The sequence below is a fragment of the Gavialis gangeticus genome, unplaced genomic scaffold (genome assembly GCF_001723915.1).
Source record: "Gavialis gangeticus isolate Ggan-Ray unplaced genomic scaffold, GavGan_comp1, whole genome shotgun sequence".
Classification (NCBI taxonomy): Eukaryota; Metazoa; Chordata; order Crocodylia; family Gavialidae; genus Gavialis; species Gavialis gangeticus.
Window position 1 is genome coordinate 38,297,226 of NW_017728993.1, and position 13,688 is coordinate 38,310,913.

The 13,688-nt window shown below is 46.7% G+C and overlaps 1 protein-coding gene and 1 long non-coding RNA gene across 7 annotated transcripts in view; both read right to left on the reverse strand.

Annotated features, from left to right (window-relative positions):
* Positions 1-4,114: 4,114 nt before the first annotated feature.
* Positions 4,115-7,432, reverse strand: LOC109286817. The gene is made up of 2 exons (XR_002094689.1): positions 6,599-7,432; positions 4,115-5,326 (listed from the first exon to the last, which is right to left on the reverse strand). It is a non-coding gene; the product is annotated as an uncharacterized LOC109286817 (long non-coding RNA).
* A 995-nt stretch (positions 7,433-8,427) lies between these two features.
* Positions 8,428-13,688, reverse strand: part of KYAT3 (kynurenine aminotransferase 3) — a 42,876-nt gene continuing 37,615 nt past the window's right edge. For all 6 annotated transcript variants that reach the window (XM_019501576.1, XM_019501573.1, XM_019501571.1 and 3 more), the window contains 3 exons: positions 11,328-11,401; positions 10,565-10,651; positions 8,428-9,115 (listed from right to left, as the gene is read on the reverse strand). In XM_019501576.1, the coding sequence (XP_019357121.1) occupies positions 9,053-9,115; positions 10,565-10,651; positions 11,328-11,401 (224 nt within the window). In that variant the 3' untranslated portion in view covers positions 8,428-9,052. The remainder of the gene's footprint in view (positions 9,116-10,564; positions 10,652-11,327; positions 11,402-13,688) is intronic.

The window sequence follows — 13,688 nt, forward strand, 5'->3', positions numbered from 1 at the left end:
CCCCCCCCCCCCACTGCTGCTGCACCGTCTGCAGGGGATGCATGCCATAGGGGGGGAGGGGGGAGGGAATGTGAAGGGGTCCCCACACCCCCACCACTCTCCCTCACACTGCCCACCCTAGCTCCACGCTGCTGCCACCCCTTCCCCTTGGGCAAGGGCTCCACATTGCCACCAGCCCCAGCCCCATGCTCCCACCCAGCTGTAGCCCCACCTCCACTGCTTCCTACTCTGTTGCCCAGAGCAAGCAGGAGACTGGAGAAGCAGAGCAGTTCACTGGGGGCTGCAGCAGTGGCAGCAGCACCCTTGCACAGAAGTGCATGCTGGCCGTCCAGACCCTTCTGCCCATTAGGGTGGGAGCCAGGCAATAGGGTACATTTTGGGGCTGCATGTACATGTGGACACCTCACTCCCACCCTTGTGGGCAAAAGGGCTGGGCATGGCACAATTTGTTAGGGGGCCCCACAGGGTAAATGAAAGTGCTCAGGGGGCTGGATCTGGCCTGTGGGCCATATTTTGCCTGTCCCTGGTTTGGAAGGAACTTCCAGAGATCACATAGTGGCTGTCCAACACCCTGCCTGAAGCACAATCATCCCTAGCCAAACCATCCTAAACAAGAGAGGCTTAGGGAGCGGCACAAGACGCACGGGTGAAAGCCCATCACACCCCCGCACCTCAAAGTCCCCCAACGACCCCCAACAGCTGCAGAGTAGAACAGCAGCTGAAGGTAAGCAGGGCCCATGGCGGGAAGGGACTAGCCCAGCTCAGCTGCAGGGAGGTGGCTAATTAGGAGCCGAGGAGGGTCTCGCCCCGCCCCGGTCCCTATTTTGCCCAGCCCCCCAGGGAGTCACACAACAAGAGCCTCACGAACAGACCATGCAAACAGGTGCACTTGTCTGCCCAGTGCACAAGTTAGCGCAGAGTTTGCGCAGGAGGGTGAGCGGGAGAGCCCAGGGCCCTGCCTGTGAGCCCCCTTGGGTAGGTATTCCCAGCCGTAGCTGGCCTACCAGCGGCACACCGCAGATGGACACTGCGTGCCATCAGGGACTGAGAGCAGGAGATCAATTCCTACTGCCAGGCCCTTCTTCCCCAGGAGGTGGAGGGCCCACAGAGCAACCCTTGCAAAGCCAGCAGGCCAAGGCACTTAAGGGAGCTCACCCCTGCTCCAGCCCTGGAACAATCTGTGGGCAAGGCTAGGGCCCCCCAAGGGGACACTTGAGTACCTGTACACGAATGCCAGGAGCTTGGGGAATAAACTGGAGGAACTTGTCCTCCTGCTCAACACAAATAATTACAATGTCATAGGGATAATGGAGACCTGGTGGGACTCCACCCATGACTGGACCACGGGTATAGATGGCTACACCCTGTACAGGAGGGATCCAGTGGACAAAAGGGGTGGGGGTGTGGCTCTCTATGTCAAGGAGAGCTATGCGTCCCTGCAAGACAACATTGGCACTCAGGGTGGACGACTGGAGACCCTCTGCGTTAAAATCCATGGGGAACACGGCACAGGGGACACGATGGTGGGAGTCTACTACAGACCTCCCTCCCAGAATCAAGAGCTTGACCAGGAGTTTGCCAGGGAATTGGCTGAGGCCGCATGCTTCCGGTCCATGGTTGTCATGGAAGACTTCAACTACCTGGACATCTCGTGTGAAGAACGCTAGGCCAAATCCGAACCGTCGCAAAGCTTTCTCATGTGCGTGGATGAGCTCTATCTGACGCAAGAAGTCTACGGGCCAACGAGAGGTAAAATGCTGCTCAACCTGGTACTGGCAACTGGAGATGACCTAATCAATGACCTAACGATCGAAGGGAAACTGGGTGACACTGACCATGAGCTGATCACCGTCACCATCCGCCCAAAACTGGCAAGTCAGTCAGCAGGACAGAGGTCCTCAACTTCAGGAGGGCTGACTTTGACAAGCTCAGGAGGCTTGTTGGTGAGGCCCTAAGGGACCACGACCCCAAGGGGAGGGGAGTCCAGGAAGAATGGTTGCTCCTCAAGGGAGCCATCCTAGCACGAGCTAAGTCTATTCCATCTCAGAGGAAAGGCAGCAAGAGGGCACAGCAGCCCTTTGGCTCAGCAAGGAACTAGCGGACCTCCTGAATCTAAAAAGAAAGACCTACAAAGGATGGAAGACTGGATCCACCTCCAAGGAGGAATATACTGCACTGGTCCGGACCTGCAGGGAGTGAACCCGGAAAGCTAAGGCTGCGATGGAACTCCAATTGGCCACAAGCATCAAGGACAATAAAAAGTTCTTTTTTAGATATGTGGGGAGCTGGGGGAAAAGCAAGAGCAACATTGGACCCCTGCTAAACCAGAAGGGAGAACTGACGACCAACGCCCGGGAAAAAGCCAACTTACTAAATGGGTACTTCGCGTTGGTCTTTCACAAGTCCCATGGGACGCCCAGGTAAGGGTGATTCCTGGCCCTCCATCAATGCTGACCTCATGAAGGAACACCTTGAAAGGCTGGACACCTTCAAGTCAGCCAGCCCTGACAATCTACCCCCCAGGGTACTCAAGGAGGTGACCTGCATCATAGCCCAGCCCCTAGCATGGATCTTCGAGAGCTCGTGGCACTCTGGTGAACTGCCTGAAGATTGGAAGAAGACCAATGTGGTGCCTATCTTCAAGAATGGGAGGAAAATGGATCCAGCAAACTACAGGCGCATCAGCCTGACCTCTATCCCGGGGAAGGTTTAGAAAAGATTATCAAAGAGGCCATTCTTAACAGACTAGCTAATGGCAACATCCTGAGGGATAGCCAGCACAGGGTTGTTGCAGGTAGGTTGTGCTTGACCAATCTTATTTCCTTTTACGACCAGGTGACCTATCACCTAGACAAGGGACAGGAGATTGATGTTGTATTGACGTATATTGTTCAACATCTTCATTAATGATGTGGACACTGGCGTCAGAAGTGGACTGGCTAAGTTCGCCAATTATACCAAACTTTGGGGTAAAGCATCCACACCTGAGGACAGGGGGTGCAATCCAGGCTGACTTTGACAGGCTCAGGAAATGGGCAGACAAGAACCTGGTGGTGTTTACCACTGAAAAATGCAAGGTTCTCCACCTTGGGAGGAAAAACCTGCAGAATGCTTATAGGCTCGGCAGGGCAGACGAGAGGGACTTGGGGGTCATGACTGACCACAAGATGAACATGAGACTTCAATGTGATGCTGCGGCTAGTAGAGGGAGCAAAACACTGGCTTGCATCCATAGATGCTTCTCAAGCAAATCCCAGGACATCATCTTCCCATTGTACTCTGCCTTGGTGAGGCCGCAGCTGGAGTACTGCATCCAGTTTTGGGCTCCACAATTCAAAAAGGATGTGGAGAAGCTTGAGAGAGTCCAGAGAAGAACCACACACACGATCAGAGGTCAGGAAAACAGACCTTATGATGAGAGGCTGAGAGCTATGGGACTCTTCAGACTGGAAAAGCGCAGGCTCAGGGGCAATCTAATGGCCACGTTTAAGTTTATAAGGGGTGTTCACCAGGATCTGGGAGAATGTTTGTTCACCAGAGTGCCCCAAGGGATTACAAGGTCGAACGGTTATAAACTCTGGCAAGACAGTTTCAGGCTGGACATAACGAAGAACTTCTTTACTGTCTGAGCCCCCAAGGTCTGAAATAGCCTGCCATTGGAGGTGGTTCAAGCACCTACTTTGAACACCTTCAAGAGAAATCTGGATGTTTATCTTGCTGGGATCCTATGACCCCAGCTAACTTCCTGTCCCTGGGGCAGGGGGCTGGACTCGATGATCTTCCAAGGTCCCTTCCAGCCCTAACGTCTATGAAAGCTATGAAATCCATAATCTAAACTTATTTCATAAAAGTACCATCAACCCTGACACAACACAAGACATAGCACCGTAACCTGCCACAGTTAAAGTGGGGGAAACATAGCAGCCAATGTTCTATTTCTATAAAAGGCTGTTAATATATGCTCAAGAGATCCCAGGTAGAGGGCCACGACCCCTGCTACAGAAGAAGGCAAAAAAAACCCCCATAGTCCTTCAATCTGACCATGGGGTAAAATTGTGACTAATGCTACTAATCAGTCTCCTGATGGATTAGATGTACACAGGCCACACTTAAATTTGTTTTAACTAAGTTTTTATTTTGAAATAAAAGGAATATAAGAATGATAAATACCAAAAAATGATAAATACCAAAACACAGTAGTTTTAGTTTCTGTCTATCCCTGTCAGCAACAACTTTTCACTAACTGTCAGCAGGAAAGAAAGATTACATAGATTTAGTTAAATGTTTTTCTATAGATGTCAAAGTGAGGACAGCTTCCTGTATGAACAATAGCTTCCGCATCATTACCTCTTCATACAACTTCTGAAGATTTTGGATAGCAGCATCTACAACAATGTGCCACATCAGTACTATCATTTAGAATTGTATTACATTATACTAAGTTATTCAAATTCATTAAAGTATGTTGATATGAAGTTATAAACATTACTGAATTCTGTAAGGCACTGAGGCATTCGTTTCAAAGATAGGCAAAAATTCCAACAGTATACAGTCTTTATCATTAGATTAAGATACTACAAAAATATAGAATTGGTCTATACAACAGAGAAAATGCTTTCTTTTTTTATGGTACATTCATACTGGGACATTTGTTTAGTTTTAGCACAACTGACACTGCAGTGAAAAAAGACAGCTGTAAGCCTTGAGGCTCCCCATTCTCTACTGCGCGTGCCTTTTGCTTTGGACCCAGTATAAGGACCCTGGCAGATATTAAAACAATGGTGCAGTTGGGATCAAAGGAATTTTATGCCCCATGCCAAACATCGTGCCTCCTGCCATGCATTTCTGGCATGGCAGGACAGCGATATTTGTGATGGGGCTTTAAAAAATTCCTCTGATCCCAAGTGAGCCACTGCTCAGCTGCCCCCAGCCTGACCCTGCAGATTGGGCAGGGGAGGCTCTGTTCTGGACACACAGGGCTACCCCCAACCACCAGTAGATTCCAGGCCAGAGGCTCTTGGGGCCAGGTTCAATAATTAATTACTTGATTGTCAGACTGAGCCCTGGCAGTCCTGGCTGGGTCAAGAGGAGGTACAACAATCAACTGGGCCCCAAAGCCCCAATGCTCCCAGGTCCAGTTTGAGACCCTAGATTGTGAGGGCCAGGTGTGACAATCTGCTGATTATCAGACCCAGCCCCAATAGTTCTAGATCGATTGAAGAGCCTGGGCTGTTGGGCCAAGGTCTGACAATCAGCTGATTGTCAGAATAACCCTGGGACAGCCCAGCTGCAGACATGGCTTTTAGAAATCCCTGGCCACTGAGACCTTGTGTCACGGGGGCACTCGGGTGCCCCGTGCCTAAGTAGGGATTAGGGCCTCTGCTAATTTGCCAGGGCAGCTCAGGTGCTGGTTGCTGGAGCAACCAGGTTGGTCATGTGACCAGAAGGGGGCAGGGCCGAGCCCTTATAAACAGCCAGGCCAGAGCCTGGCTAGCATTTCCCTTCTGGCAGCCTGAAGTGTAGGAGCTCTGCAGGAGAGCTAAGCTGAGCAGTGCAGCCTGAGCACCCAGAGGACTGCATTATGGTGAGGGTGGAGAGAAGCCTGACCGGGAGGCTTTGGCCAGAGAGCCAGGTGGCCCTGGACTTTATGTGATGGCTGGTAGGCTTATTGTTTTGTTACAGCCGGTTGGCGTATGGTTCTGTTGTGTATATAACCGGAGGACCAGGTGAGGCTGTAGGGGTGTGAGGAGGCCTCACAGGAGCTCCCTAGTAGTCTGGGGGTTCCTGGGTGCCCTGTTTGGAGTACAGAGCAGTGCCTGGGAGGCACGGCGTCTTGGCACCGGTGTGGTGCGGTGTGTGGGGTTCAGACCCCAGCCCGCGAGGGCGGTACTCGGCCCAGTGAGGGCATAGGACCCTGGTGAGGGGCCAGGGGGCCAGGCACGGCTATATGCCACCTGAGCCCCGTGCCGGTGAAGGCCCAAGACAGGGCTGGTGTGCAGGCAGTGAGAGCCATGGGCGTGAGTAGCACGGGACAGGCTCAGTGAGAGCCACGGGCGCGAGTGCGGGAAGTGTGGGTAACGCCCGTAGAAGGGTGTGTACACCAGGGAGCCCCGAGAAGGGCAGGGGCCAGCATGAAGCTGAAGTAGGGCGCAGGAGCCGGTGAAGGCCCGGGACAGGGCTGGCGCCATTAATAGTCCGAAGAAGGGCGATCGTGCAGGTACGAACCCGGAGACGGCAGGGTGTGCGAGACAGGGCCCAGAGAGGGCAGGATGAGCCCAGAGAGGGCAAGGGACCATCCGAGGTCTTATAGACATAAGAACGTCCAGGACAACTGCGAGGCTTGGGGCATGCTAAAGGGGAGGTAGGAGGCACGCATAGCCCATAAGGCCAGGGTTGCACCAAGTCACCCCATCTGGTACAGGAGGGGCAGTTGTTAGCAGTACATGGTGACCAAGGGGATCTTAAGGCAGCCTCCCATATCAAATTATTATACCAACAAGACATGGCGGGCGAGAATCAAGGGTGCTGGATCACTCACTTGGCACAGCAGGGGGCGCTCGCGGGATCACGGCCGCTCCTAGACCCCACTCCGTGACACCTTGGAATCAGGGAATCTCTCCCTCATCTCAATGTCCCCAGGACACTTAAAAACTGCTAGTTCAGCCTGGCTCCCTGCAACCCAGCATTTTAAAGTGCCTTGCTCTGCAGCCCATGTGGGCAGAACACAATTACACCATAAGTATAACATGTGCCAAGACACTGATACAGACAGTCTGATATCATAACATGTTTGTCATGTTACAAGCTGAAATGCATGAAGAAAAACTTATACTTTTTTTTTCCTTGCGCTCAAACTAGCACTCTGGAAGAGATCTTTCTGAAATGTTCTCTGGGCAAATGTCCTACAGTTTCCTGCACATCTCCCAGACAGAATTTACAGTGGGAATTGGGAAACATGAGGTAGCTTTCCCTGGACTTTATTTCCCCAGGATGTATCTGATAACTCACGGGCAGCAAATTTTATTTCCCAAGAACTTTTTCAATATGGAAAACAAAGGTAACAGTCTTCATCTCCTTTAACAAAAAAGGTTGCTGATGAATTTCTTGTGATGGTGTCAAGAATTGGATGACAGAACAATGAAGGAGGTTCCAGCTGTTGAGAATGGGTGTCCAAGGCCAAGGTGACAAACTGACAAGGAAATGTGGCAGCTGCTGCTAGCTCAGCTGTGGGTAGTAAATTTACTTATGGATGAGACACTTTTTGTTCAAGCCCATGACACACTGGTAGTCCTTAAGATTCTGAACCCCAAGCAGAACAAGGAAGATGATATTTTGCAAATATGTACTAAGCTTGTTCAAACTCTACCTTACAAGATCACCTTAGCATCTAATGAAGTAAGCTGCTGCTTCTGGAAGCTTAATACACCTCTGATTTATCATAGAAGTAGGGTCAGAGGGGACCTTGTAGATCTTCAAGTCCGACCCCCTGCCTGGGCAGGAGAAAAAACTGGCCTCAAATGATTCCAGCCAGGTAGGCATGAAGCCTCCTCTTAAAGACCCCCAGGGTATCACAGAATCATAGAAGTAGGGTCGGAAGGGACCTTGTAGATCTTCAAGTCTGACCCCCAGCCTGGGCGGGAGAAAAACTGGACTCATTTGAGTCCAGCCAGGTAGACATCAAGCCTCTTCTTAAAGATCCCCAGGGTAGGAGCCAGCACCACTTCCCTTGGAAGCTGGTTCCAGCTCCTAGCCACCCTGACTGTGAAGTAGTTCTTGTGGATGTCCAATCTAAACCTACGCTCCAATAATTTGTGTCCATTATTCCTTGTTATGCCAGGGGTGCTAGGGGAAACAGTGTCTCCCCCAAACCCTTCTGGTCCCCCCTAGTGCAGGAGCAAGCACCATTTCCTTTGGAAGTTGGTTCCAGATCCTAGCCGCCCTGACTGTGAAGTAGTTCTTATGGATGTCTAAATGTCTTTTTAGTTAGTCTATAAAGTGCAAATCTACCCTACCTTGCACCAATATAAAAGTCATGGAAAAAGAACACAGCAATCTCTTCCCAAGAGCTACCCTGGACTGCTTTAATCAGGTGGGAACCAGTTTGGGGATGATGAAACCATCCAGAACCTCCCTGGTGTATGCAAGAGGTGAAGCTGGTGGGAATTCTCTATGGGAACTCATCACTTCAGGATTTGCCTCTCACTTCCTCAGCCCAAAATAGTCAAGTTTCACCAACCTCAACTGCCCACTCTTGAGTTTTCATGAGATTTTATTTAAGGATGTATTTTGATGTAGAGTTAACAACTGCGAAGGGACTGCAGGAGTAGGTTACTTCATTGACTCTATAGTTAAGGATTGTCAAGGTGCATTTTGAACTAGCTTTTTTTTTTTTTTAAATGTATGAATGTATAGGTAAAGTCTTACACATCATCTGCTACTTTTAGAACTTTATTGAAGATCAAGCACTTTCACAAATAGTAAAATTTGACAACTGTAGGATATTAAAACAGAAATAATGGTATGTAGCACAGTTACCTATCTCTCAAAAACAGCATTGATTGAATAGTGTAAACTTCATTTTGGTGTGTAAGAAAATCAAAACAAATGAACAAACAAAAACCCTTCCACACAAGGACATAGAAACCACCTAACCTTTACCATATCTTAATTTCCCTCTGTATCAGACTACTGCAGTTTATGGAATCCAATGTTTTACTTTCAAATTCTACTATTTCCCACAGGTTCCCATATTTCTACATCAGAAGCAGCTCCTCAATTCTTTTTTCTGTTAAGTCTTAATATTTACACTTTGGGTTTTTTCAACTTCCTAGCAAATCTTGTTTTATTTTTCTCAAAAGCATAGGCTCCCATGTATATTTTGGGAAATAGCCAACAGTTTGGAAAAGACTGAAAATGACTCCTTGAATCACATTATTTGAATTGAATAAATCACCATTTCAGCTACACAGCCAGTGACAGCACAAAGTTGCTTATTAAGTAACCTGTTTTTTAAATGTATATAATACTTATGTCAGAGCACTGTTAATCAAAATTAAGCTGTCTGTTTACTCCACTTCTTCAGGATCACCTCTGCTGCATCCAAAGTGCTGTCTTGCTGCAAAAACAGAAAGCCACCATTACAGTAGGTAGAATTTCCCAACTCAGCCATTTTTGTCACAATCCAACTCAAGAAATTTCAGACAACTTGGCTTTCCTTGGCATCATTACAAAAAATGCAATGTACATAAGTATATAGTTGTGCAGCCATGTCTGATGTATTTAGTCATACAAAGGCACTTCTTGTCCACTAGACACCTAAATTCAAGCTATCATGGTTTACTAATCTGTGTAGACAGGGTTGGGGTTCTTTTAATAAATAAAAAAAAAACAAAAAACCTCCTATAGAAAAACCATGCTATGGCAGATCAAACACCTCTCCAGATGTGTGTATTCTGGTCAAGTCTTGTCATTTAGGTACAGCTTTGAGTCACACAGCAGTCCATAGATTGATTTGACTGGTATTATATTAAAAAACACTTTTATGCATACTGGTGAGCTAGCAATACACTAATGTCAAACATTTAGTCAAGTTCATTTTCCAAGTCAATTTGCACAGTAATGTCACACAGCTGTGGTCAAGGGACTATTTCTACTCTAGCTTCAGAGTTCTCCAAGACTTACTGGAGGCGGTAGAAATGGTGGAAGCTGTAGTATAAAGACACAGTCCCTACCACCCATCATTTTTGATTTCCTAAGAAAAGCTTCAAATGGGTGCATTAGGAGGAAGAAGGTTGTACTGAAGAGATGACAGGCTAATCAAATTGCAACTTACTGATTTTGATTCATTTTTAGGCATGCTCTTCTCCACCCTCTTTGTAATTAAAGTTCTTTTTAAACTTTAAGTTATTTAAGATAAGTGAGTGGAACTTCCACAAGCAGACAAAATTAATTATAAGTGACATAAAAGATGATTAGGATGAGGCAGGCAAGATGGAATATATTATCCCACTAAACACCAGCAAGATTCCTTTAGTCTGGAGTTAATAAGTTTATCTAGAAGACAGCATGTATATTGATGTCACCTGCCTGCTCAACATAAGGCTAGCTTCCAAAACAAAGTAAGTCAACAGAATACTGTTAGTAGAGAGAGAGAGAGAGGGGAATGTGCTAAGAATCAGCTTATGCCTGGCAACTTATCCTTCTCAGCCAGTCCACCTCCTTCTGGGGTGAAGAGCCTATAAACAAAGGGGCAGTCAAGGCTACTTCTTGTTGCTTAATTTGATTATAAGCTAACATTTTGCTGTTAGAGCCCTCAACCAGAACAGAATATAATGTCCAATCTTCTCTGTAAACCTCTATATTGGTTTTTTCCTTCATTTGTTCATCCCTGTGTTTTTTTTTAATAAACAGCAGTACATATTTTTTCAACATCAGTAAAAAAAATAAAATAATCGTAGCTTCTTAACAGCAAAAATATCCTCAAGTTTAAACAAGCATGAAAACTCCAGTAATAGCCAACAACACTACTGTGAAAACAGACTTCTAGAGAAAGACACAAACTTACTTTGATGAAGCAAAACCGTATATATTTCTCAAATTGCTCTTTAGTCTCCAGGCCACAAAATGCTGTCAGAGGAATTGCTGACAGCTTCTGAAAAATGAAATGTAATGATCTGTTTGCTACACACAAGGATAAAATCAGTTTTAAGTTAGATAATTTTGCAGCCTTGATTTCAGAACACTCCTTTCCTTCATGAGAACTGAACGGACTCATTTCAGAATTTGTATACCAAACATCAGAACCTAAACCTGAAATCCTGAAGTCAACAGGTTCATCTTCACTACAGAGATTGATAATGCATTCACTGAGCTTAGCATCTGTTTGCTAAGCCTAGACTGACTTGATCACAACACAGTGCACATGACATGGGTCTGCTGGCCAAACTATGAATGTCCCTGCACTCAGAGCTCCCCTCTGGTGGCAGAAAAACCCTTCTTTCTGCTGGCAAAGTAATGCCAGCTTTGCCATCCAGCAGTACAGATATGTTGTGTGTGTGAAAGAAGAGCAATCACTGGGACAAAACAGAACAATACAAACAACATGCAAGCTGCATTTACAATGTGTTTAGCAGGATTTTAGCTACCAGAGTACCACAGTTCATACGGTACATACAGTCAAACCTCTGGCCCCCTCCAAGCTACATTTTGAAAACACTTTGGTTCCATCATTTTACAGGTGCAGAAGTATTTAATTTTTGTTTTAGGGATACAAATATTTCTAAAATGTCAACCTGTGTTTGAGTCACTGAAGAAGAGAGACCTCTTACCTTGGATTTTATCATCCATGTCACAAATTTATAATCATAAGGCCTGTCCTCCACCATATCAGAAAGATCCACATCTAAAATGACAAACAAATATAAGATGGAACATAATATTACAGGACTTCCCAGATTCCGGGAAGAATAAACTCTTGGCTTTCTCTATTACAGCTACCATACTTCAGGAAAAAAAGTAAGAAGTCACAACAATTTTAATTTAAGAATACTGGAAAGGGTGAACTGAGTCCTGTGCTTCAACCACCCAAATCCTGGTTTTGACAGTGATGTGTTGCAAGACTTCAGAAAAGTCACACAACCTCTCTGAGCCGCAGTTTCCTCATTTGTAAAATTGGGATATGTATATTGACCTATTGCCTGGGGTCATTTTCGTAAAGTTGTTGTTGTCTTTATACATTTGCTATGTAAGTGCTATTATGACCAGTCAATCGAAGTTGTAAGACTAGATGCCATTCCTTTAAGGCAGTGCTTCTCCATCTTTTAAAATTCAAAGCACCCCTCAGGAAGTGCCCACTCTAAAATTTCACTCATCTTTTGACTAAAGAAAAATAATAAAGCAATCCTTTTGTTGCAAAGAACTCAGAAAGGCCACAAAAGCTCAGAAGTCTTTTGAACTCTAAGGATTCCTACTTGAAGTCACTGAAGTTATCTTGCAAATCATGTGTAGCTGTCTGCACACAGTGCAGTGCTAAACTGTGCAGTACCCCATAGCATCCTTAAAAGAATCATGCAACACCCTGGTTGAGAATCATTGCTCTAGGGCAGGGGTGGGCAAAATGCGGCCCACGGGCTGGATGTGGCATGCCAGGCCATTATATCTGGCCCGCAGAGCCCCTAAAAAATTTAGAAAAGTAATATTTATCTGCCCCTGGCTGCCTATCATGCAGCCCTCAATGGCTTGCCAAAACTCAGTAAGCATTCCTCCACCTGAAATAAATGCCTGCCCCTGCTCTAGGGGAAGTTTTCCTTTGATATGAAAGCATCTTTAAGTTCCATATGGATTTTAAAACTTTGGTATAATTTGAAATTTAGACAATAATCAAGTGTTTCTAATGTGTAAAGTAACTTTCTACCAAAGGAAATACAGTATAACCTCATAAAACTGGATATAAAAAAAATCCAGAATTATTGAAAATCTGGCCCTTTTTAAAATTACACTCCACTGAGGACTGGTGGTGGCGGGTCCCAGAGCAGTGCAGGCAGAGGCTTGCATGCAGCAGCTGCAGTCACCATCCAGCACCCTGTGCCACTGCTCCAGGACTGGCCACCACTACTGTTGCACGCCCCACCCCCCAGCTCCAGCACTGGCTGCCGCTCAGGTTTTAAAAATCCAGAATTCTCACATTTCTGACAGGTGCTCGGTCCCAAGTCTGCCAGGTTCATGAAGTTATACTGTATTGTATTTATCCAAATCCAAGACAACCCCCCAATAATTAGATTCTATACCTGGAAAATTATAAATTTGTTATAATTTTCCAGGTATAGAATCTAATTAGCAGAAGGTCATCCTAAATTTGTCCCACCCATGGCTGTGGTGGGGAAAGCAGTGGCAGGGGGCAAACGGCCAGACCCTTACCCGCTGCTCCTCTGCTCCTTATTCCCCTGTGCCAGTGCCTGCCCCCTTATCTATTCCCATCCCCTGCTCCCCTCTGCAACCTGCCTCCTCCACCTCTTGCTCCCCTGTTCCTGCCCCTCCTGGGGCAGTCAGCAGCAACGGTAGCAGCTCCAGCCCAGTCTGGCCAGGGAGAAGTGGCAGCAGCTCCCATTTGGGCTGGGTCTAAGCTAGATGGACTGGAGCTAGAGCAGAAGGTAAGACGGATGCTGAAGGGGTTGGGGGAGGCAGGCACTGGCACTAGCACTTGCACAGGCACAAAGACTGCAGGTTTCCCCCCTGCCCTGTGTCCTATCCCATGCTCCCTGGGCTGATTGGCCCCTCCCCTGCCAAATGAGTCATTCCAGTCTAGGACAGGCTCTGGCTCACCTCTGGCTTCAGCCCCAACGCCAGGGCCAAAGCCAGAGCTGAGCCACCACCTGCCCCAAGCTATATTCAAATCCAAGATGAGGCTTTCCCCCCTCAATGCTAAATGGGGGGGAAAAACCTTGTATTGGATTTGAGCCAATACAGTAACTTTTTTATATATGGGTCCAGGATATTAAACTACAGATCAGCAATTCTCAAATGTATTTTAGACCTTCATAAAGAAGTCCATTTAAGTACTGTCTCTCTCTTGCAATTTCACAACCTCCCTATAAGAACCACAGGATTTGGTTAAATGAAAAGTAAAGGTAGTAATTTGAAATCCCATATAACTCTAAATTAGATTAATGGATTTTGTTGAACCTTAAAAA